Source organism: Pempheris klunzingeri, chromosome 22 (genome assembly GCF_042242105.1).
Source record: "Pempheris klunzingeri isolate RE-2024b chromosome 22, fPemKlu1.hap1, whole genome shotgun sequence".
Classification (NCBI taxonomy): domain Eukaryota; kingdom Metazoa; phylum Chordata; class Actinopteri; order Acropomatiformes; family Pempheridae; genus Pempheris; species Pempheris klunzingeri.
Window position 1 is genome coordinate 211,980 of NC_092033.1, and position 25,590 is coordinate 237,569.

The 25,590-nt window shown below is 51.1% G+C and overlaps 2 protein-coding genes across 2 annotated transcripts in view; both read right to left on the minus strand.

Annotated features, from left to right (window-relative positions):
- Window positions 1–65: 65 nt before the first annotated feature.
- Window positions 66–22,458, minus strand: LOC139222226 (protein-methionine sulfoxide oxidase mical3b-like). Its single transcript, XM_070854200.1, has 33 exons — window positions 22,128–22,458; window positions 21,584–21,791; window positions 21,391–21,507; window positions 20,972–21,073; window positions 20,326–20,481; window positions 20,147–20,247; window positions 19,744–20,001; window positions 19,219–19,334; window positions 18,205–18,331; window positions 17,225–17,318; window positions 16,964–17,111; window positions 16,557–16,788; window positions 16,250–16,312; window positions 15,999–16,174; window positions 15,454–15,534; window positions 14,855–14,915; window positions 13,705–13,773; window positions 12,055–12,214; window positions 11,283–11,386; window positions 8,955–9,021; window positions 8,652–8,811; window positions 8,143–8,246; window positions 8,021–8,059; window positions 7,092–7,679; window positions 6,934–7,016; window positions 6,096–6,173; window positions 5,663–5,713; window positions 5,305–5,550; window positions 3,034–3,127; window positions 1,554–1,598; window positions 1,187–1,286; window positions 961–1,034; window positions 66–743 (listed from the first exon to the last, which is right to left on the minus strand). Exons 1-33 carry the CDS (start codon window positions 22,383–22,385, stop codon window positions 559–561), a joined length of 4,545 nt encoding a protein of 1,514 aa, XP_070710301.1. The 5' UTR covers window positions 22,386–22,458; the 3' UTR covers window positions 66–558.
- Window positions 22,459–24,561: 2,103 nt separating this feature from the next.
- The window catches only part of svopl (SVOP-like), a 7,321-nt gene continuing 6,292 nt past the window's right edge, over window positions 24,562–25,590 (minus strand). Inside the window, exons 11-15 of the mRNA XM_070854008.1 lie at window positions 25,475–25,586; window positions 25,171–25,252; window positions 24,993–25,082; window positions 24,789–24,902; window positions 24,562–24,697 (exon numbers count right to left, since the gene is read on the minus strand). Of these exons, the coding sequence (XP_070710109.1) occupies window positions 24,686–24,697; window positions 24,789–24,902; window positions 24,993–25,082; window positions 25,171–25,252; window positions 25,475–25,586 (410 nt within the window). The 3' untranslated portion in view covers window positions 24,562–24,685. The remainder of the gene's footprint in view (window positions 24,698–24,788; window positions 24,903–24,992; window positions 25,083–25,170; window positions 25,253–25,474; window positions 25,587–25,590) is intronic.

Consider the following 25,590-nt stretch of genomic DNA (forward strand, 5'->3'; position numbering starts at 1 on the left):
CAAAGTGACTCTGAGCAGAGATCAGATGAATCTTTTTATTGCAGGTTGAAGGTCGGAGCCGCCTGTCGTCACGGTTAAGCCAATAATACACAAATCACATGACCTCATATGATTATTAATCACTTATTGATCTGCTGGTCAGGTGAAAGAAGGCAACAGGTGAAAGATCAGTAAACTGTTTGGCACTTTGGTGACACACTGCTAACTTAGTTAGCTAGCTGGTTAGCAGTACTAGTTGAACATACTGTGTGCAGAACCACTGCTGGACACCTGGTGGGTAGCAAGCTAGCTGACCTGGAGGGCTAGCACTAGCACGCTAACAGCTAAGTCAGGTGGACAGCCTCATGTCATTGGTTGGATGGAGGTCAGGTGACGCAGTGCCGCCACGGTTATCGCATTCATGTGATCATCGTGTTCGTACGGTGATCGTTGGACTTATCTGCTAATTGTTGTATTTGTTCAGCGTAACGTCGACATTTGTATCATATTGCAGCCAAGCTAGCTGACTTGCGCTGGGTGGCATGTTAGCATTTAGCAAGAGTGATTAGCCAACAGGGCTCAGGTCCAGCTGAGTCCCAGTCCCCGGGTCACCATGGCCTCCTCCAGGTCCTGGTCCTCCTGCTGCTCCTGCAGTCTCTGTTGGTCCAGCAGAGACACCAGAGCGTCTCTCTGCTCCACCACGTCCAGCATCTCCTCCAGGATCAGACGCTCCTCCACCAGCTGCCAGGACTCCTTCAGGTGGTCTACGACAGAGAGGTTAATATTCTAAACAGAGGGAACCGCTCCAGTCACGTGTTTGTGTTGTCGCATTTTTAAAATAAAGTTCTATCAGACGTCAGCCGGCTGCTCTCTGGACACTGAACCTTCATGTTGACGTTCAGAGCAGCGGGCCGATGTGTGTTGTTTCCATGGTTACAGCATCACCTGTCTCAGGTGTGTACGAAATGATGTTTTTGTTACCGTCCACAGCCATCCGCTCCCGGAGCTCCTGCTGCAGCCGACTCTGCCGGTCCTCCAGCTCCAGCTCCCGGGCCCTGAAACACAGACGAGACCTCAGAACCACAACCACACGGACCAGAACCACACGGACCAGAACCACACAGACCAGAACCACACAGTCCAGAACCACACGGACCAGAACCACACAGACCAGAACCACACAGTCCTGAGGAATCTGGATACTTACAGTATCATGAGCTCGGACTCGGATCGAAGCAGAGAGTTCTTCTGCTGGACCAGCTGGAACCAGAGTGTCATCAGAGCCGGGTCGTCCAGTTTACCCAGTCCTACAGGACCAGAGGGACATGTCAGTACTACTGCAGTACTACAACAGAATACTACAATACTACTGCTGTACTACTAAAGCACTACAGTACTACCAGAGAATAATACTGTAGTAGTACTGTCTGGGGTAGAACGGACTGTAATACTATCTGCAGTACCGTGTAGTACTCTGTAGTACTGTGTAGTACTATCTGCAGTACTGTGTAGTACTATCTGCAGTACTGTGTAGTACTATCTGCAGTACTGTGACTGTGTGAAGGTGAACTGACCTCCCAGGTGAAGCTCGATGTCGTCGCCGTCCTGTCCCCAGAAATCTGACACAAAGACAACAGCTGTCATCCCTCCATTCCTCCATCAATCCCTCCATCCATCCATCCATCCATCCATTCCTCCATCAATCCATCCATCCCTCCATCAATCCATTCATCCATCCATTCCTCCATCCATTCATCCATCCATTCCTCCATTCATCCATCCATTCCTCCATCCATCCATCCATTCCTCCATCAATCCATTCATCCATCCAATCCTCCATCCATTCCTCCATCAATCCATTCATCCATCCATTCCTCCATCCATCCATTCCTCCATCCATCCATCCCTCCATCAATCCATTCATCCATCCATTCCTCCATCCATCCATTCCTCCATCAATCCATTCATCCATCCATTCCTCCATCCATCCATCCATTCCTCCATCCATCCATCCATCCATTCCTCCATCAATCCATTCATCCATCCATTCCTCCATCCATCCATCCATCCATTCCTCCATCCATCCATCCATCCATCCATCCATTCCTCCATCCATCCATCCATTCCTCCATCAATCCATTCCTCCATCAATCCATTCATCCATCCATCCATCCATCCATTCCTCCATCAATCCATTCCTCCATCAATCCATTCATCCATCCATCCATCATCCATCCATCCATCCATCCATTCCTCCATCCATCATCCATCCATCCACCCATCTATTCGTTGTTCTAACTGACGTCCACATGGAGACCCGTCAGAGTCATCGCCATAGAAACAGAAAGGCAGACCCCTGATTGGCTGCTGTTGTGTGTCAGCCATATTGGGGGGACAGACTCAGACTTCACCACAAAACCAAACTGTCCAACGATGGAGACGATGAAGATGATGATGGATATGAAGATGATGAAGATGATGATGGAGATGAAGATGATGAAGATGATGATGGAGATGATGATGGATATGAAGATGATGAAGATGATGATGGATATGAAGATGATGAAGATGATGATGGAGATGAAGATGATGAAGATGATGATGGAGATGATAATGGATATGAAGATGATGATGAAGATGATGAAGATGATGAAGATGATGATGGAGATGAAGATGGATATGAAGATGATGATGGAGATGATGATGGATATGAAGATGATGATGGAGATGATGAAGATGATGATGGAGATGAAGATGATGAAGATGATGATGGAGATGAAGATGATGAAGATCCTCCTGGCTGCTTCTCATTGTGTTCCATCAGTTAATTGCTGCAATAATGACCCCTGATGTGTCCACATACTGGACAGCAGAACAGGTGAGCCTGGTGTCATGGTGTCTGTACCTGTGGTCCATCCATCCTGTGTGTGTGTGTGTGTGTGTGTGTGTGTGTGTGTGTGTGTGTGAGATATGGAGACAGGTATATACGGTGTGTGTGTGTGTGTGTTATGGAGACAGGTATATATGGTGTGTGTGTGTGTGTGTGTGTGTTACCTGCTTCTCCTCTCAGAGCTTTCTCCACCATCACTCCTCTCTCCTCCAGCTGTCGCTGCTTCTCCTCCACCTGCTGCAGCCGTCTCTGGATCATCTGAAACAACAGAGAACACCTGTCTCACCTGTCTCACCTGTTGCTCAGGTCATATTTCCAGACCTACTGGATTGAAGCATGATCTGTCTCTGATGTCCCTATCCTCAGGTGGGCTCACCTATCCCAGGGTGGACTCACCTATCCTCAGGTGGGCTCACCTATCCCAGGGTGGACTCACCTATCCTAGGGTAGACTCACCTATCCTCAGATGGACTCACCTATCCCAGGGTGGACTCACCTATCCTATGGTAGACTCACCTATCCTAGGGTGGACTCACCTATCCTCAGTTGGGCTCACCTATCCTCAGGTGGGCTCACCTATCCCAGGGTGGACTCACCTATCCTATGGTAGACTCACCTATCCTAGGGTAGACTCACCTGCCCTCAAGTGGGCTCACTTATCCCAGGGTGGACTCACCTATCCTATGGTGGACTCACCTATCCTATGATAGACTCACCTATCCTCAGGTGGGCTCACCTATCCCAGGGTGGACTCAGCTATCCTATGGTAGACTCACCTATCCTAGGGTAGACTCACCTATCCTCAGGTGGACTCACCTATCCCAGGGTGGACTCACCTACCCTAGGGTGGACTCACCTATCCTAGGGTGGACTCACCTATCTTCAGGTGGGCTCACCTATCCCAGGGTGGACTCACCTATCCTATGGTAGACTCACCTATCCTAGGGTAGACTCACCTGTCCTCGGGTGGGCTCACCTATCCTAGGGTAGACTCACCTGTCCTCGGGTGGGCTCACCTATCCCAGGGTGGACTCACCTATCCTATAGTAGACTCAGCTGTCCCATGGTGGGCTCACCTATCCCAGGGTAGACTCACCTATCCTCGGGTGGGCTCACCTATCCTAGGGTGGACTCACCTATCTTCAGGTGGGCTCACCTATCCCAGGGTGGACTCACCTATCCTATGGTAGACTCACCTATCCTAGGGTAGACTCACCTGTCCTCTGGTGGGCTCACCTATCCTAGGGTAGACTCACCTGTCCTCGGGTGGGCTCACCTATTCCAGGGTGGAGTCACCTATCCTATAGTAGACTCAGCTGTCCCATGGTGGGCTCACCTATCCCAGGGAGGACTCACCTATCCTATGGTAGACTCACCTACCCTAGGGTAGACTCACCTATCCTCGGGTGGGCTCACCTATCCCAGGGTGGACTCACCTATCCTATAGTAGACTCAGCTGTCCCATGGTGGGCTCACCTATCCCAGGGTAGACTCACCTATCCTCGGGTGGGCTCACCTATCCCAGGGTGGACTCACCTATCCTAGGGTGGACTCACCTATCCTATGGTAGACTCACCTACCCTAGGGTGGACTCACCTATCCTATGGTAGACTCACCTACCCTAGGGTAGACTCACCTATCCTCGGGTGGGCTCACCTATCCCAGGGTGGACTCACCTATCCTATAGTAGACTCAGCTGTCCCATGGTGGGCTCACCTATCCCAGGGTAGACTCACCTATCCTCGGGTGGGCTCACCTATCCCAGGGTGGACTCACCTATCCTAGGGTGGACTCACCTATCCTATGGTAGACTCACCTACCCTAGGGTGGGCTCACCTATCCTAGGGTGGACTCACCTATCTTCAGGTGGGCTCACCTATCCCAGGGTGGGCTCACCTATCCCAGGGTGGACTCACCTATCCCAGGGTGGATCTCCTATCCTAGGGTAGACTCACCTATCCTAGGGTAGACTCACCTGTCCTCAGGTGGGCTCACCTATCCCAGGGTAGACTCACCTATCCTATGGTAGACTCACCTATCCTAGGGTAGACTCACCTATCCTCAGGTGGGCTCACCTATCCTAGGGTGGACTCACCTATCCCAGGGTGGACTCACCTATCCTAGGGTGGACTCACCTGTCCTCAGGTGGACTCACCTATCCTAGGGTGGACTCACCTGTCCTCAGGTGGACTCACCTATCCTAGGGTGGACTCACCTATCTTCAGGTGGACTCACCTATCCTAGAGTGGACTCACCTGTCCTAGGGTGGACTCACCTATCCTAGGGTGGACTCACCTATCTTCAGGTGGACTCACCTATCCTAGGGTAGACTCACCTGTCCTCAGGTGGACTCACGTATCCTAGGGTGGACTCACCTGTCCTCAGGTGGACTCACCTATCCTAGGGTGGACTCACCTATCTTCAGGTGGACTCACCTGGGCTTTGTGGAGTCTCTTCAGCTGCTCCCGTTTGGCCGTTCTTCTCGCAGCTCTCTGAACTCGTCGGGTTATTTTGGCGTCCAGGTCTTCGTCTTCGTCCTCCTGTCCCCTCTGGAACGTAGTCTCTGTCACGCTCAGACTGGACGGCTCCTTTGGCTGGACCAGGACACCGACCACCTCCGTGGGACAGGACGACTGTCCGTCAGAGTCCTGGACGGGGACTCTGTCCTTCCGAGAGCGTCTCTGAAACAACACAGACAAGAGGACGTCCACCAGAGTCTGACAGGTCTGTGGGTGACTGGACCCCCACCGCCACGTCATGGTCACATGATCACATGATGACACGTGTCTGTACCTTGATGGCGTACGCTCGCCTGAAGGCCAGAGCGTGAGGGACGTATGCAGGCTGAGACACGGAGGACAAAAACAGTCAAACAGATGGCAAAGAGAGACTTAAACACAATCATGCCTCAACAGCAGAGACAGTCGAGTCGTCAGGCCACCTGAGACTTGGATGAAGTCCAAGTTATTTGAGATAAAAACAAGTCAGCTGGAACGTGGCTGTTTGTTGTCTGTGGGGTGTCTGTCTGTACTGCTGCCGTGACAAAGTGATTTCCTGTGAAGGATCAATAAAGGAACTATACTATACTATTTGAGTCCAGGTCTCCAACTCCAGGTCAGTTGACAAATGCAGACAAAGTCACAGTCACAGATCTTCAACCACTACAACAACCAGAAACACAGGTTTCCTACAGAGCACAGTTTCCTGAATGCGACAGAGCTGATACCTCCTGGTTCTCCTCCTCTTCCTCTTTTATTGTGATTCTCTGAAGTTCAGACGTGAGGTCAAACAGGTCCAAACGCAACTAGAAAACCAGAACATCACAGTTACCCTGAAGTCCTCCACAGGCCACTTTTCGTCTCCAGTCCAGTTATTAGTCTGATCCCTTAAAGGGGAACTCAAGTGTTTTTAAACCTTTTAAAAGAAATGAAAAACAAAGTGTCGTCTGTGTAGAGTTTGACTGGGCAAGTTTCTATACTACCAGCCCGTTTGGTGGCTGCTGGCTGAGGTGATCTACTGGACCAATTCCAACACTTTTTCTACGCGGGGTAGAAACACCACAGTTAACCTACCCCTGACCATAAAACAGACTGGTTATCTGGGACCTGGTTCCAAGTAGTATTGAAACCTGTCCAGTCAAACTACGCAGATGACACTCAGATTTATTTACAATAAAGAACTGGACTCAGTTCAATTTCCTCCAGTTAAACAAAGAGAAGTCAGACTGAAGCTTTGTTACAAGAAACCTCCAGTCTGACTGTTCTCACCAGGTGAGTTCACACCTGCCCTGTTTAGCTGGGTTTTATTGAACCCTGGAGTGTTTCTGCCCTCTGTGCAGGTGTTTCTGGACCACATGGACATTTTGACCAATTAGAAAACAGCTTCCTCTCGTTGCCGTGTAAACTCCAACCAAACTCAGTAAGAGACATCATAACAAACTGTTCCCTGATTGGACTAGAGCAGACACCTCACATGGCGTGTCTCTGGGAGAGGCGTTGTCATTGGTTACAGACACATGAAGACGTCCTGCCCGTGCTGAGAGCCACCATGCATTTGAGTCTTACTTTGTTTCTGGGGGTCAGTGAACATCTCTGCAGCAGAGCGAACGAGTCCAGATCCGAGTCCTCCGTCAGACCGCCTCTCACACCTGAAGACACAGGAAGTAGAATTATGACCTCACCACTGTGACCTTACTGTCTGTGTTTGTTTATTACATCTTCACCTGTCGCTCTCCTCTGATCTGCTGCGTTCTTCTTCACCCTCTCTGCAGGTAAAGTCCTTCCCTTTGTCTTCTCCTTCCTGTTTCCAGAGAACACCGCCCTCCACAGGGCTCCGGCCCCGCCCCCTTCCACCTCCACCTGACCAGGGGGTGGAGCCTCTCGGAGCCAGCTCCACTGGAGGAGAGCCCCGCCCCCGCCCTGCAGGTGGGGGAGGCCAAGGCGAAGGGGGAGGCTGCGGGCTCCTCTAAGCCTCCTCCTCGCCCCCTCAGACTCCACCCCCTCTGCATCTGGCCCCGCCTCTTCATTCTGCAGGGGAAGGGGCTTCCTCATGGGCAGTTCAGGGCTGATGTCATCAAATGAGTCCCGCCCTCCTGCACATGGAGCGTGTGTCTGAGCTGCTGTTTCCATGACAACGACAGGTGTGAGTGCCGCGTGCGGAGCTGCATCTTCATTGTCATCAGGGGAGGAGTCAGGTGTGGTGACGAAGGGGGCGGTGGAGGGCCTGTTGGCGGGGGGTGGGGTCTGTGACGGAAGCGTGGAGGCGGAATCGGGCTCCACAGGTGCATCATGTGTGATGTCACTTCCTGCTGCTGAGGAGACAAGAGAAATGTCCTCCTCAGGGAGGGCGGGGTGAGTCGGGGGATAGATCAGGGTGATTTTTGGAAGAATTCAGTTTGTACTGTAAAATGGTTCTTGTTTAATCACATTCGTTATATCGCTCTCTTCAAACACCCCAGACTCCATTCACAAAACCACTCATTTTACCACTTCCTTGTCTGCTTGTGTGGTTGTGTCCCATCAGTGCTGTGTTCTGTGAGGAAAGATGTCTAAACCCCCACCACACATTACAAATACAGCCAAGGTTTAACAATAGCAGACTTCATCTAAATTTAATGGTTTTAAGAATGTAGTTTGGTTGGTTCGATTCCACCTGTCTCATCCTGTAACAGGAGCCACAACCCCCCCCCCTCTGCCAGCAGGGGGAGACACAACACACACACACACACACACACAGGATTCAAACTACACACCTGACAGGAAAGTGAGACTCACCATCACTGGACTCCACTTCACTGCCTTCCTCCTCCTCCTCTTCCTCCTCCTCCTCCTCCTCCTCTTCCTCCTCTTCCTCCTCCTCCTCCATCTCTGACTCTGAACTGAAAACAGAAACACAGTAGATTTAATGAGGAGGAAGAGGAGGAAGAAGAAGAGGAAGAGGAGGAAGAAGAGGAGGAGGGGGAAGAGGAGAAAGAAGAAGAGGAGGAAGAAGAGGAGGAGAAAGAAGAAGAGGAGGAGGAAGAGGAGGGGGAAGAGGAGGGGGAGGAGGAAGAAGAGGAGGAAGAGGAGGAAGAAGAGGAGGAATAGGAGGGGGAGGAGGAAGAGGAGGGGGAGGAGGAGGAGAAAGAAGAAGAGGAAGAGGAGGGGGAAGAGGAGGAGGAGGAGGAGGAGAAAGAAGAAGAGGAAGAGGAGGGGGAAGAGGAGGAGGAGAAAGAAGAGGAGGAAGAAGAGGAGACAGAATAAAGCAGACCCACAATTTTAATCATAAAAAGTCACCCGTGTACTCTGACCTGTGCCGGGGTTTCTGGTCTAGGTCCAGGTTGAACCGGTTCAGGGTCTCCTCAGAGACCTCCTTGGGCTCCTCCGGCCCCCCCTCCCAGGTCCAGCCCCCCCGGCGGTTCTCCAGCTCGATCCTCTCAGGCGTCGCCACGGTTACAGAAAGAGCTGCATACACAGCAACGCAGCCGCACACACACACAGAGACACACACACACACACACACACTAAAGCCCACAGTGATCCAGTGTGAGGAGCGCGCTCAGTGACCACCTGGAAGACAGCGAACACACGACAGGTGAGCGACTCACCTGACGACCGCCGGCGCTCAGCACAGACCACCGAGTCCACACAGGAGACGGGCGGGGCCAGAGACGCCTGTGGATCAAACAAACACACCCACACGTTACACCGCCACCACCATCACCACCATCACCATCACCAGCACCACCATCACCACCATCACCATCACCACCACCACCACCATCACCACCATCACCACCACCATCACCACCATCACCATCACCACCATCACCATCACCATCACCATCACCACCATCACCACCAGCACCACCATCACCATCATCACCATCACCACCACCACCACCACCACCACCACCATCACCACCATCACCATCACCATCACCACCATCACCACCATCACCATCATCACCACCATCACCATCATCACCATCACCACCACCACCATCACCATCACCACCATCACCATCACCACCATCACCACCATCACCACCATCACCATCACCACCATCACCATCACCATCACCACCATCACCACCATCACCACCATCACCATCACCACCATCACCACCATCACCATCACCACCATCACCACCATCACCACCATCACCATCACCACCATCACCACCATCACCACCATCATCACCACCATCACCATCACCACCATCACCATCACCACCATCACCACCATCACCATCATCACCACCACCACCATCACCACCACCACCATCACCATCACCACCATCACCACCATCACCACCATCACCATCACCACCATCACCACCATCACCATCACCACCATCATCACCATCACCACCATCACCACCATCACCACCATCACCATCACCACCACCACCATCACCATCACCACCATCACCATTACCACCATCACCACCACCACCATCATCACCACCATCACCATCACCACCATCACCACCATCACCATCACCACCATCACCACCATCACCACCATCACCATCACCACCATCACCACCACCACCATCACCACCACCACCATCACCACCATCACCATCACCACCACCATCACCATCACCACCATCACCACCATCACCACAACCATCACTGTCACCACCAGTGGCGTAGCACCAAATTCTGGGCCCTGCACACTCTCAATAGCCATCCATGGTGTAGGACGGGGGGGGGGGGGGGGCGTCTCAACAGCGGCGGACGCTGCTCCTGCTGCTCCAGCTGCTCCACTGTTTGTTTCTGCAACTGGTTAATGTTGCCAGCTAACGTTAGCTGGCCCATAATTGTCTTTATACGTACAGCCGCAAGCAGCCTGGTTGGCAACTAGGTAAGCTAAAGACTTCACGTGAGCAAAGAAACATCGTTAACTTTAATTGGACTTTGCATAACAAGCCAACTCGGTTCACCTTTGGGAAAGAAAGCAGCCAACAGCTGCCACTGCCTCCCCTCATTCTGCCTTCTTTCTCTTTCTTTCCTCTTCTGATACCCCGACTTGTGCTCCTTGGGCAGCATGATGTCGCCGGTCGCTGTCGCGGGCGGACTAAACCATTTTGCGCCTCCAAGAAGGGGCCCCCAGAATGTCCAATATGTTGGGAGGACTTTGACATAAAGTTCATTCTCTCAGTTGATGTTATCAATATATTTGAAATAAATTATGACACCAATTAATTGGAGGGCCCAATTCATTCGAAATGAAAACATCACAAAAAAAAAAATATATATCAGCATTTTCATGGGCCCCTCTCCCTACTCGGGCCCTAGGTAGTCAGGTCCACTTTTTCCCCCACTACCACGCCCGTGGTCACCACCATCACCACCATCACCATCACCACCATCACCACCTTCATCACCACCACCTTCACCACCATCATCATCATTATCACCATTGAAATGCCCTCACAAGCAGCTATGACTGAGCCACTGACCACCAGGAATGCCCTAGCAACCACACACAGTCACCCTAGCAACGCCCTAGCAACCACGCACAGTCGGCTTGGCAACACTTCAGTAACACCTTAGCAGCCACCCAGAAACACCCTAGCAACCACAGAAACACCCTAGCAACCACAGAAACAGATTCATGCTATCAGAAAGGACTGTATGTTTGAGGTAATAATTCATCAGACTTGAATAAACTGTCTCAGTACACAGTACACACAGTACACAGTACACACAGTACACACAGTACACAGTACACACAGTACACAGTACACAGTACACACAGTACACACAGTACACAGTACACAGTACACACAGTACACACAGTACACACAGTACACAGTACACAGTACACACAGTACACAGTACACAGTACACACAGTGCACAGTACACAAGATTAGTCCATGGTATTACAGTATTGGAGAATATTAGTACATGAAGCTCATCTTACTATGGATGGTCGATGTGAAGCAGCTCGGTCAGACGGCAGCGGCCTCCTCTTCACAGTCGGGGAGTTCAGGCGGGAGTCGTAGTGATGAAGACAGTAAAACATCCCTGAGTCACACACACACACACACACACACACACACACACAGACATGTGACCATATGTCCCCTCCAGCAGTTGAAATGTCCCACTTTTATACCAGCATCCAAACACACCACGCCTCACACTTCAAAATCACTGTGCTCTGATTGGCTGCTGAGCCCAAACACACAATACGAGCTCTGTGGGACCACACACACACACACACACACACACACACACACACACACACACACACACACACACACACACACACACCGGTTTGTGCAACTTTTATTAGGACGTTGAATTAACTTTATTCATTGTGGACAGACTGACCCAAACCAGGACGTTCAGCCTAATCGGGGCTCTGGTCCTGACAAGACTGGTGTTGTGATAGGACACACACACACACACACACACACACTCAGTGAGATAAACCAGCTCAGACATGTGTGGGGGCCTGAGGCTCCGACGGTTCGCTGTGTGTTCAGTCCTCAGAGTGAACATCAGCAGTCATGTGTTCACGTCCAGGGGCTGCTGGGGGGGGGGGGGGGGGGGGGGTAAGTGCGATGAAGGTCATGAAGGCCATTTTCCACCGCATTCCCGGGGTTTGGATAAAGTGACACACAGACACATTGGAGTCTGACACGTGATGACAAACAGAGACAGGAAGTGGACAGGTGTGCGAGCCCCACCTGTCTGCCGCTCAAAGGCGTAGGCGGCCAGACCGAGCGAGCCGCTGCAGTGGGAACACCTGAAGCAGCTGCGGTGGAAGAAAAAACCCTCCGCACTCAAACGCTCCATCAGGTAGACCCTCCTCTGGCAGAAGACACAGACAGCACTGCCCCCGGGGCACTGAGAGACAGACAGACAGGCAGAGAGACAGACAGACAGGTAGACCCTCCTCTGGCAGAAGACACAGACAGCACTGCCCCCGGGGCACTGAGAGACAGACAGACAGGCAGAGAGACAGACAGACAGGTAGACCCTCCTCTGGCAGAAGACACAGACAGCACTGCCCCCGGGGCACTGAGAGACAGACAGACAGGCAGAGAGACAGACAGACAGGTAGACCCTCCTCTGGCAGAAGACACAGACAGCACTGCCCCCGGGGCACTGAGAGACAGACAGACAGGCAGAGAGACAGACAGGTAGACCCTCCTCTGGCAGAAGACACAGACAGCACTGCCCCCGGGGCACTGAGAGACAGACAGGCAGAGAGACAGACAGACAGGTAGACCCTCCTCTGGCAGAAGACACAGACAGCACTGCCCCCGGGGCACTGAGAGACAGACAGGCAGAGAGACAGACAGACAGGTAGACCCTCCTCTGGCAGAAGACACAGACAGCACTGCCCCCGGGGCACTGAGAGACAGACAGGCAGAGAGACAGACAGACAGGTAGACCCTCCTCTGGCAGAAGACACAGACAGCACTGCCCCCGGGGCACTGAGAGACAGACAGACAGGCAGAGAGACAGACAGACAGGTAGACCCTCCTCTGGCAGAAGACACAGACAGCACTGCCCCCGGGGCACTGAGAGACAGACAGGCAGAGAGACAGACAGACAGGTAGACCCTCCTCTGGCAGAAGACACAGACAGCACTGCCCCCGGGGCACTGAGAGACAGACAGGCAGAGAGACAGACAGACAGGTAGACCCTCCTCTGGCAGAAGACACAGACAGCACTGCCCCCGGGGCGCTGAGAGACAGACAGGCAGAGAGACAGACAGACAGGTAGACCCTCCTCTGGCAGAAGACACAGACAGCACTGCCCCCGGGGCGCTGAGAGACAGACAGGCAGAGAGAAAGACAGACAGGTAGACCCTCCTCTGGCAGAAGACACAGACAGCACTGCCCCCGGGGCGCTGAGAGACAGACAGGCAGAGAGAAAGACAGGTAGACCCTCCTATGGCAGAAGACACAGACAGCACTGCCCCCAGGGCGCTGAGAGACAGACAGGCAGAGAGAAAGACAGACAGGTAGACCCTCCTCTGGCAGAAGACACAGACAGCACTGCCCCCGGGGCGCTGAGAGACAGACAGACAGGCAGAGAGACAGACAGGTAGACCCTCCTCTGGCAGAAGACACAGACAGCACTGCCCCCGGGGCGCTGATAGACAGACAGACAGGCAGAGAGACAGACAGGTAGACCCTCCTCTGGCAGAAGACACAGACAGCACTGCCCCCGGGGCGCTGAGAGACAGACAGACAGGCAGAGAGACAGACAGGTAGACCCTCCTCTGGCAGAAGACACAGACAGCACTGCCCCCAGGGCGCTGAGAGACAGACAGGCAGAGAGACAGACAGGTACGTCACGTCTGATGACGAACCAATCAAACTCACCAAGGTCACTTCCTCCTCACTCTGATTCATTATTGGCTCATCCAATGAGGTCACTCCACCTGTGTGCACCTGCAGAGACAGGTAGTCAGAGAGAGAGAGAGAGAGAGAGAGACAGGTAGTCAGAGAGAGAGAGAGAGAGAGAGAGACAGGTAGTATTGAGTTCTTTCTCTTCATCAGGACTGAGTGTTCTGGCCCACTGTTTGATCTGATGTGGACTCTGTTCTGATGTGGACTCTGTTCTGATGTGGACTCTGTCCTGATGTGGACTCTGATTTGATGTGGACTCTGTTCTGATGTGGACTCTGTTCTGATGTGGACTCTGATTTGATGTGGACTCTCTCCTGATGTGGACTCTCTCCTGATGTGGACTCTGTTCTGATGTGGACTCTGTTCTGATGTGTCCCGAAGGGGGGGGGGGGGGGGGGGGGGGTGTCACTGATACACTAACACACACACTAACACACACCTGAACACACCTGAACACACACACACAAACACACACTAACACACACCTGAACACACACGCAAACACACACCTGAACACACACTTGAACACACATTAACACACACTTGAACACACATTAACACACACTTGAACACACACTAACACACACTAACACACACACTAACACACACCTGAACACACACCTGAACACACACTAACACACACCTGAACACACACTAACACACACCTGAACACACACTAACACACACCTGAACACACACTTGAACACACACCTGAACACACACTAACACACACTAACACACACTTGAACACACACCTGAACACACACTAACACACACTAACACACACCTGAACACACACTAACACACACCTGAACACACACTAACACACACTTGACTTTGACCCCCCTGCACTAGGGTGTGCATTAGTGTGTGTTCAGGTGTTCCCAGCATGCACTAGGGTGTGCATTAGTGTGTGTTCAGGTGTTCCCAGCATGCACTAGGGTGTGCATTAGTGTGTGTTCAGGTGTTCCCAGCATGCACTAGGGTGTGCATTAGTGTGTGTTCAGGTGTTCCCAGCATGCACTAGGGTGTGCATTAGTGTGTGTGTTCAGGTGTTCCCAGCATGCACTAGGGTGTGCATTAGTGTGTGTTCAGGTGTTCCCAGCATGCACTGCGGCCGTACCTGCTCCATGATTCTCTGCCTGAACCTGAAGCTCATCTGTTCCTGCTGCAGAGTCCGTTTCCTCTGGGGGGACGTTACCATGGAAACACAGGACGACACGTCAAACACACACTACTTCCTGTTCACACACACACACACACACACACACACACACAGACACACACAGACACAGACACACACAGACACACAGACACACAGACACACACACACACACACACACACACAGACACACAGACACACACACACACACACACACACACACACACACACACACACACACACACACAGACACAGACACACACAGACACACAGACACACAGACACACACACACACACACACAGACACACACAGACACACACAGACACACAGACACACACACACACACACACACACACAGACACACAGACACACACACACACACACACACACACACACACAGACACAGACACACACAGACACACAGACACACAGACACACACAGACACACACACACACACAGACACACAGACACACAGACACACACACACACACACACACACACACACACACACACAGACACACATACACAGCATGAGGGATGCTGACTATCAGTCTTTACCGGTCTCCATGACGACAGGGGGGGCGGAGCTGCAGCCAGCGGACAGTCTGGAGACTGGGGGTGGGGGGGGGCCCCCTCCTGCTGGTGGACACACAGACATTCAGTCATGTGATCAAAGTTATCAGATATGATCCCATTATGTATTGATTGTACTCTGTGTGTACTCTGTGTGTACTCTGTGTACTCTGTGTGTACTCTGTGTGTACTCTGTGTGTACTCTGTGTACTCTGTGTACTCTGTGTGTACTCTGTGTGTACTCTGTGTACTCTGTGTGTACTCTGTGTACTCTGTGTGTACTCTGTGTACTCTCTGTGTACTCTCTGTGTACTCTGTGTGTACTCTGTGTACTCTGTGTGTACTCTGTGTGTACTGTGTGTACTCTGTGTACTGTTGCTAACGGATGCTGCAGTTTAACAGTAACGTTAATATTCTCCTTTGTTATTGATCACCAGTAAGATCAATAACATTCATCTGTCCAGCATCTTCATTAATCTGCACCTTCAATAAGTGAGCATCATGTGATCAGCCGTTATTGATAAAGTGACAAACAGGAAGTGATCGTTACGGTATTGATGGATGACGGACTCCTGCAGGAGATGGAGCTCTCGTCCAGCTTCGCCTGCAGCTGATTGGCTATCAGGCGCACTCTGGAGCAATAGGCCCCGCCCACTAACACCTCTTCACACACCTGGCCAGTGACATCACCGTTCAGGTCACATGACTGCAGACAGAAACGTCATTGATCAGGAAACAAGGAGTGAAGGCTGATTGATCAGAGACTAAAGGGATCAGTGACCTTCTGCTGCTCTCGACACTCGCCGCTGGTCCTCATCCGCTTCCCCCGAATGTCCCGCTGGTCCTGCAGACACACCGAGGGACGGCTCAGAGACCATAACCAATAATCAATAATCAGTCATCAGGAATCAATTATCAGCAGTCAATAGTTGATTTTCACAAATCAATAATAAGCAATTAATATTCAGTAATCAATAATCAGAAATGAATAATCAATAATCAGTGATCAGTAATTAATAATCATAATTAGTCATCGGTAATCCATAGTCAGTCAGATAACAGACGTGAGGATCAATAACCTTCGGCACCTTGGGGTTCCTCCTCCTGGACGCTCCTCCCGGCCTCAGGTGAGCGGGAGGCGGGGCCTCTCTCAGCAGGTGGTGGAGCTCGCTCAGGTAGGTGACCATGGACAGACAGTCGGGCTCACAGCTCATCTCCTCCACCGTCATCGGGGGGCTGATCCCAAAGGCCTCCTGGGCCGCCGCCACGCCCACGCGGGTGGCGTCCTCCGCCGAAGACACGCCCACAGAGTCAAAGTCACTGAGGGGGGAGACAGGTGGAGAGACGGAAGGTTAGACAGGTGGACAGACAGAGAGACAGACATACAGCCAAGCAGACAGACAGACAGACAGAGAGACAGGCAGGCAAGCAGACAGACAGACAGACAGACAGAGAAACAGGCAGGCAAGCAGACAGACAGACAGGCGAGCGTTACATGAGGTCGGGCCGGTGTCGGTGAATCAGGGCGCACAGAGCCCGGCCACTCTTCCAGGAAGTAGTCAAGTCACTAACGGCAACACCACGGTAACCATGAGTCTGCTCCTGACACCATGCTAGCAGCTGATTGGACTGGGAGAGAGAGCCTATCAGAGAGCAGGAGACAGGGACCAATGAGATCACAGGGGAGGAGACAATAACCAATCAGAACAGAGGGGAGGAGACGGGCCAATCAGAGTCACAGGACGCTAACCGGAACCTTGTCTCAGGACTCCAGGTGATGGCAGGCGGATGATGTCACCACAGTCTGTGTTTAGCCCCGCCTCCTCTCCTGTGTCCACCAGGTGTCTCACCTGAAAGACACAAACACAGGTAACTTTGTTCCTGTCGTTTCATTGGGCGAATGTGTGTGTGTGTGTGTATTAGCGTACCTGTGCAAGTGTGTGTGTATAAACGTTCCTGTTCAAGTGTGTATGTGTGTGTGTGTGTATAAACGTACTTGTGCACGTGTGTGTGTGTGTATATAAACGTACCTGCGTAGGTGTGTGTGTGTGTATAAACGTACCTGTGCAAGTGTGTGTGTGTATAAACATTCCTGTTCAGGTGTGTGCGTGTGTGTGTATAAACGTACCTGTGCACGTGTGTGTGTGTGTGTGTGTGTGTGTGTATAAACGTACCTGTGCAGGTGTGTGTGTGTGTGTGTGTGTGTGTGTGTGTATGTAAACGTACCTGTGCAGGTGTGTGTGTGTGTGTGTGTATAAACGTACCTGTGCAGGTGTGTGTGTGTGTGTGTATATAAACATACCTCTGCAGGTGTGTGTGTGTATATAAACGTACCTCTACAGGTGTGTGTGTATATAAACGTACCTGTGCAGGTGTGTGTGTGTATATAAATGTACCTGTGCAGGTGTGTGTGTGTGTATAAACGTACCTGTGCAGGTGTGTGTGTGTATAAACGTACCTGTGCAGGTGTGTGTGTGTGTATAAACGTACCTGTGCAGGTGTGTGTGTATAAACGTACCTGTGCAGGTGTGTGTGTGTATATAAACGTACCTGTGCAGGTGTGTGTGTGTGTGTGTGTGTGTGTGTGTGTGTGTGTGTATCTAAACGTACCTGTGCAGGTGTGTGTGCGTGTGTGTGTGTGTGTGTGTATATATAAACGTACCTGTGCAGGTGTGTGTGTGTATATAAACGTACCTGTGCAGGTGTGTGTGTGTGTGTGTGTGTATATAAACGTACCTGTGCAGGTGTGACAAGCAGGCGGTTGATGTTCAGGTATCTGGTTGTCGGGTCGACTGTAAACAGACTGAAGTTCTTCTGAAGATTCTCAGGAGTTGTCTGAGGGAGGAGACGGTATACACTCTCTCTGTGAGACAGACAGGTGAGAGAGAGACAGACAGACAGACAGGTGAGAGACAGAGAGAGACAGACAGACAGCTGTGTGTACATATACACAGAAATGAATGTCTCTGACCTGCGTTATGTGCTAAATGTTCTGTATCTGTTTAGCTCCTTTCATTCACTCAGGATCTCAGTAGAGGAGGCTGTTCTTTCACACACATTCACACACTGAAGCTGCTTCAGGACCAGGTTGGAGTTCAGTGTCTCCAAGGACACTTCAACATGCTGACGTGTGTACATGTGTACGTGTGTATCTGTGTACGTGTGTACCTGTGTATGTGTGTATGTGTGTACGTGTGTATCTGTGTACATGTGTACGTGTGTACGTGTGTACGTGTGTATCTGTGTACGTGTGTACATGTGTACATGTGTACATGTGTATCTGTGTACGTGTGTACCTGTGTATGTGTGTACGTGTGTACATGTGTACGTGTGTACATGTGTACGTGTGTACGTGTGTATCTGTGTACGTGTGTACGTGTGTACGTGTGTACGTGTGTACATGTGTATCTGTGTACGTGTGTACCTGTGTATGTGTGTACGTGTGTACATGTGTACGTGTGTACGTGTGTACATGTGTACGTGTGTACGTGTGTATCTGTGTACGTGTGTATCTGTGTACGTGTGTACCTGTGTATGTGTGTACGTGTGTACATGTGTACGTGTGTACGTGTGTACATGTGTACGTGTGTACGTGTGTATCTGTGTACGTGTGTACATGTGTACATGTGTACGTGTGTACGTGTGTATCTGTGTACGTGTGTACCTGTGTATGTGTGTATGTGTGTACATGTACATACGTGTGCCGTATGTACACGTGATGTAACGTGTGTATCACATGGTAACAGTGACCTCTGTGCCAGGACGTGGAGGGCCGACGCCCCCTGAGACCAACTCCTGATCATCCAGGACGAATCCAGAGCGGCCAGGAAGCCACGAGCTATCCCTGTTCCCATTGGCCAGAAGGGCTGCAGGTAGGACAGACAGGTGAGGTCAGACAGGTAGGTGGGACAGACAGACAAGTAGGAGAGCCAGCTAGGGCAGACAGACAGGTAGGACAGACAGACACCTCAGACACCTGTCTCACCTTCTTTAAACAACTGTCTCACCTCCAGCAAACTGTCTCACCTCCCTCAGACACCTGTCTTACCTCCAGCAGACTGTCTCATCTCCTCAGGCACCTGTCTCACCTCCAGCAGACACCTGTCTCATCTCCCTCAGACCCGTCTCACCCCCAGCAGACTGTCTCATCTCCCTCAGACCCCTGTCTCACCTCCGGCAGACTGTCTCCCCTCCCTCAGACACCTGTCTTACTTTCTTCGGACCCCTGTCTCACCCCCAGCCGACTGTCTTACCTCCCTCAGACCCCTGTCTCACCTCCAGCAGACTGTCTCCCACCAGAGTGACCAACAGCTGGTGTCCGTGGCGTTGGCGGATCATGGCGGCGTTCTCAGATGCGTACATGCAGGTGAAGTCAAACATGGCGACGTCCGGCTGACCGTAGTGATTCATGGCGAAGTCCAGAGATGGCAGCTGGTGATTGGTGGAGAAGTCAGCGGCCTCGCGGGCGTATGCCAACAATGCATTCTGGTCCACGTTTCCCCGGGAGAGAAGCAGCTCGGTGTCTGCGAAGTCCTGGCAGAGGAAGAACAGGAGCTTTCCAGTAACTCGGACTCGAGCCTTCCCGGCGTTTTGACCTGGACCCGTCTCCGTCTCGGTGTGTGTGTGTTTAACTCAGGCTCGGCACCGCAGCGGTGTGTGTCCAGGTGTGTGGGCTCACCTGTACGATGACTCCTTTCTCCAGCAGACTCGGTTTCTTGGCGGTCATGACGAAGTAGTGTGTGTCGTCTTTGTAGTAGACGATGTTCTCCAAGTCGATACCTGCAGGAGTCACATGGTGACGTCACAACAGGCTCAGAGACACTCACACATTAGCCGGACGCGACTCGTGTGTCGTACCGGTTTCCTGCCGCAGCTCCTGGAAGAACCTCTGATTGAAGATGAAGGCCACCCCGCTGAGCTCCTCCACTTTGGCCTCAGCGCTGGTGTTTCTGTTCTTAAAGTTGGCTGTGATGGCGATGGCCAGCTTCCCTCTGAACTCTTTACGCCTGAAACCTGTTTGACGGACAGTTTCAGATCCTCAGGACAGAGTTTAATCGTCGTACACCCTGTAATAACCCCAAAATAACACTATACTTGTATGACAGTATTTTGACAATGAAGTCAGAACGTTCCAAGTCAAAAGTACAATTAAAGAAAAGTTAAAAAAGATTCATTACAGTAAGAGAAAGTTCAGGTGTCACCACAAACACAACATGTGGAGGAAAAGTGTTGAATTTACCAGAGGCCAAAGGCTACGGTGGCCTCTGAGGGACAGACGGAGCTCAAAGCATCTGAACAACCTAACGTAGCATCTACAGGCTAACAATTAGCATGTTAGCATGCTCCAAGAGACTGCTGGTCATGAGACAGAGTCTGGACTCAGATTCTGACTCGCAATCTGGAATTGTCTTTCTAGACCCAAACTCGGACCAGGATTATGGTGTTCTGGTCCGGCTTTGGCCAGACTGAGGTGGACTCGGACAAGTTCGGGTCCGGTCGGTACCTGGGAGTGTGTTCCTGCGACCGTCGGCTCCAACAACGACGTCAAACTCCAGATAATTGACAGGATGAGACTTTGGACTCACCTCCATCCTCCAGCCCACCTCTGCACAGGTAGACAGGCAGGCAGTTAGACAGGTGGAAGGGTAGACAAGTGTACAGGTGTACAGGTAGACAGGCGCACAGTTAGACAGGTAGACAGGTGTATAGGTGTACAGGTAGACAGGTAGACAGGTGTATAGGTGTACAGGTAGACAGGTAGACAGGTAGACAGGTGTACAGGTGTACAAGTAGACAGGCGCACAGTTAGACAGGTAGACAGGTGTATAGGTGTACAGGTAGACAGGTGCACAGGTAGACAGGTGAACAGGTAGACAGGTGGGCAGATGGTTCTGACTGGACTTGGGGACCGTTGGGCCTCACTCTGTGTGCTCTGGTCTTCCGGCGGCTCCACCAGGTGTTTGAACTCCACGTTGACGTGAACCTCCACCCCCAGCAGTAAGGCGACCTTCAGCAGGACCAGCTGCAGCTGACGGATACCTGCAGACGGGAGACAGGTGCTGACTGGACAACCCACCTGGTGAGATGGGACAGGCGTGATGGAGCACACACTCACTGATGTGGTCGATGGCGCCAGCGCAGAACTTCCCATAGAACTTCTTGGCACCGAGGCCGCGCAGGTCGTGGATGGCAAAGGGCCACAGGTGGAGCACGTTGTTCCTGGAGAACGAGTCCCTCTTCTCCAGCAGCACCACCCGAGCTCCCATGAAGCTCAGCTCCACCGCCGTCCTCAGGCCGCAGGGCCCCGCCCCAATGACCACGCACTGACCAATCGGAGAGAGAGAGGACACGCGGACCAATCAGAGACATCAGAGGTTTGTCACATGATTTTCTGTCTTTCTATAACCATTCATACAGTTTTGCTTAAAGGGTCATTCCACTGCTTTTACACCATTGGCTTCCTGTTTCATAACAGGTACCTTTGACACCTGTAACCACACCCACCAGGGGCATCACAGTGAAGCGACACACTGTGGCTTGGACCACAGGGTGTTGGGTGTCCTGTGTCGTAGGCTGTGGTGTCATGTATATTGTAAGTGTTGCTGTTATGTTACAGTTTATCACTTTGTCCTGTGTTACGTGTGCTGGACAGGACGTACGGTGGTGCCGCTGCACACCCTCTTGTACTCTGGCTGCGCCGCCCTTCGGTCCAGTTTGCTCCACAGAGCGTTGGCCCTCCAGTAGTTGAGGCGGTGTTTGATTGGCCGGTACAGCGGCCTCTCGGCGGCGCTTGGGTCCAGCTGCAGATGTTCACACAGCTGGCCAAAGGTTGACAGCGCCGCCCTGCAGGTTGACGCGGACACAAACTCATCAAACAGCTCCTGAGCTCGGTACTCTGGCTCCGACTCATCTTCCATGGCGACCCTGGAGGCCGCAAGGCACCATGGGAAGAGTGTCACCTGCCGATGATGTCACTGACAGATTCCAGCTTGTCCTTGGACAGAAGAGCAGAGACGGTTTAAAGCGGGTTCAGGGAACCCTAATGCTAACCTGTTAGCCTGAACCCATTAGCATGAACCTGTTAGCATGAACCCGTTAGCATGAACCCTGGAAGAGACAGGTTGTTCTCAAACACAAAGAGGGACTGCTAACCAGGTACCTACAGTACTTGCTGCAGTACTACTAGCTGCAGTATTTCCTGCAGTACTTGCTGCAGTACTTCCTGCAGTACTTCCTGCAGTACTACTAGCTGCAGTACTTACTGCAGTACTACTAGCTGCAGTACTTCCTGCAGTACTTGCTGCAGTACCTCTGAAACGCTGGTTCACTGGTTTGGTGAGTGAAGCTGCTGGATGAAGTCCAGGTGTCCTGCTGAGAGGACAGGAAGCAGCAGACATGGAGACTTAGAGCTGCACAGACTTTAATCTGAAGGTGTGATGGATTAACACAACGTTTCACTCCACACAAAGACTTTTACTTTGACACCTGTGCTGACAGCTCTCACTCACTGCACCTGTGAATGTGTCACATGACCTGTCTGACCTTCGACCTCATGAACAAACACTCTCCCCTCAGCCTGGAAGACTGTGTGATCCTGTCAAAAGCTCTGGAAAAAGCTGCAGCTTTAAACATCACACAGTGTCATAGTGATGTCACTGGTCACATGACCCACGTTTATCTGAGTGTGTGTGTGTGTGTGTGTGTGTGTGAACACAGTGTTACTGAACAGAAACAAAGAGGCTCACAGAGAACAGATCCATCAGTACCAGGAACCAACACCCCCACACACACACCATGTGTCTCTAATCTTTACCGTAACTTAGGAACACTAACTAACTAACTAACTAACTAACTAACCCATCCCTGACTCTGACCCACAACAACACAGTTTAGAAAAACGTTCTTAGTAGGACCCTGAAAAATGTCCTCACAATGTCTTCATGTTTCCACGTTACGGTCCCCACTATGTACACAATACAAGAACACATACAATGGATACAATCATTTGATAAGACGATTAATTGATTGATTTGTTAATCAACTCTCATTAAAAGCTTTTCTTTGTCAGCTGGATGAGAAAAAACATCAGAAACTAACTGAACTCGATGCAGCAGATATATTTAACTGCCTGATAAGAGATAACACCTGTCTGCTCATAAACACACCTGCAGCCATCATCATCATCATCATCATCATCATCATCATCAAGGAACATTTCACACACAATGAATGTCCAACCAAAGCTGAACACACACACACACAGTTATAATGTGTGAGATGAATCAGTGAACTCACGTCTCAGAGAGCTGCTCTCCATCTTCAGCTCCAGTCTAAATCCACTGTAATCCCACACACACACACACACACACAGTGAGGTCAGTGGGCGGGGCCATTGGAGGACAGGCTCCGCCCCCTGAGAACAGACAGTGATCCCAGTGTGTCTGAGCTAACGAGCTTAATGAGGAGATCGGGAGCCACAGATCAGCTTCATCTTCATCACAGCGGCGCACAGAGCAGCAGCGCCACCATCAGGCCGTTAGCATGACCACAGTCCTCGTCGCCGATGAAGAGTTTCACAACAAACTGAGTTTAAACTTCCTGAATATTGAATAGTGAATATTTACAGTGTGATTTCTGTCACCATGGCAACAAAACGCGACCATCTCATTTAACAAAGCGTTCCTTTAGTCTTTGGTGACGGCGCTGAAAGTCTCCTCGTGCTGCTGATGTTTCTTACATGAACTTTTTTCCCCAGGATGACATTTTATCTGTAAAATGCTGTTTCTATCCCACCTCTGTTTTCATTCTGTTGATGATTAAAGAAAGAAAGATAAGATCTCCAAACGTTCAAACATACTTTAATGACTGGATTAGGATTTTTCTTCCATTTTACATGTAAACTTTCTGCAGAACAATAAACGTCCAGCTTACTTAGAAAGAAGAGAAACCTTTAGAACAAGTTTAAATAAAGTTTTGCAGCAGCTGTGCCCCCCCCCCCCCCCCCCCCCCCAGTGTTCGGAGGTGGTGACTAAAATGGTTTTATGTGTTCTTAAGATTAAAAGATGCAATAAATAAGGTGACGCTGAAACAGTGTTCATTCATAGATCAAAGTGATTGACGGCACGGAGCTGATGTCAGTCACTTGTTTAATATCTTCACAGTTCACGTGTAACAGATAAAATGACAAAGAGAAACGGCGGTTTGTTTGCAGACGTCATCAAGAGCTTTGCTGAAAAAAAGAACAGTAATCTATTGTTTAATAAAGTCAAGCACAGTTAAATAAAGTTTGTTCCAACTGGAAATGGTTTGGTGTTTCTCACCAGCAGAGCTCGTCCTTTAGTTTCTATCGGCAGCAGGAAGTTTCCCAGAGCACAGACCACACAGGCCACGGCAAACGGACTAAGAGCCTGAATCACCGACTGAGACATCAGCACCTGAAGTACACACGCAGTCAGGTCACACCTGGACACCAGATACACCTGAAAACTCACCTGAACAGATCCCCGTCAGGATCCTGAACCCACCTGAGCGATGAACGGAGCGATCATTCCTCCAATCCGGCTGAATGACGTACAGAAGCCCATCCCCAGAGACCGAGCCACGGTGGGATACACCTGAGACACAAAGACCCCCTGATTGATAAAAACCTGACAGACAGACATAAAACAAGCGTCCACCACAACCAGCAGAGCCTGGACATACCTCAGCGGTGTAAATATAAACCACATTAAAGTTCATGGAGACCAGAGCCCGGAGCAGGAACAGCAGCACCGTGAACCCAAACCTGGAGAGAAAAACAGGAACAGAACGTCCTCATAAACATGCACACGGTCAGACTGGAGGTCCTCAGAAACATGCACACGGTCAGACTGGAGGTCCTCATAAACATGCACACGGTCAGACTGGAGGTCCTCATAAACATGCACACGGTCAGACTGGAGGTCCTCAGAAACATGCACACGGTCAGACTGTAACAGAAGAGAAAAGGAGTCTCTGAGCTTCTTACATTGTGGTGCAGATGTTGAGCATCATGAACAAAATGGCCGCTGTCAGCTGCAGCACTGTCAGACTCATCTTGCGCCCGAACACGTTCAGCAGACAGATGTTTAGAGGGACCACTGG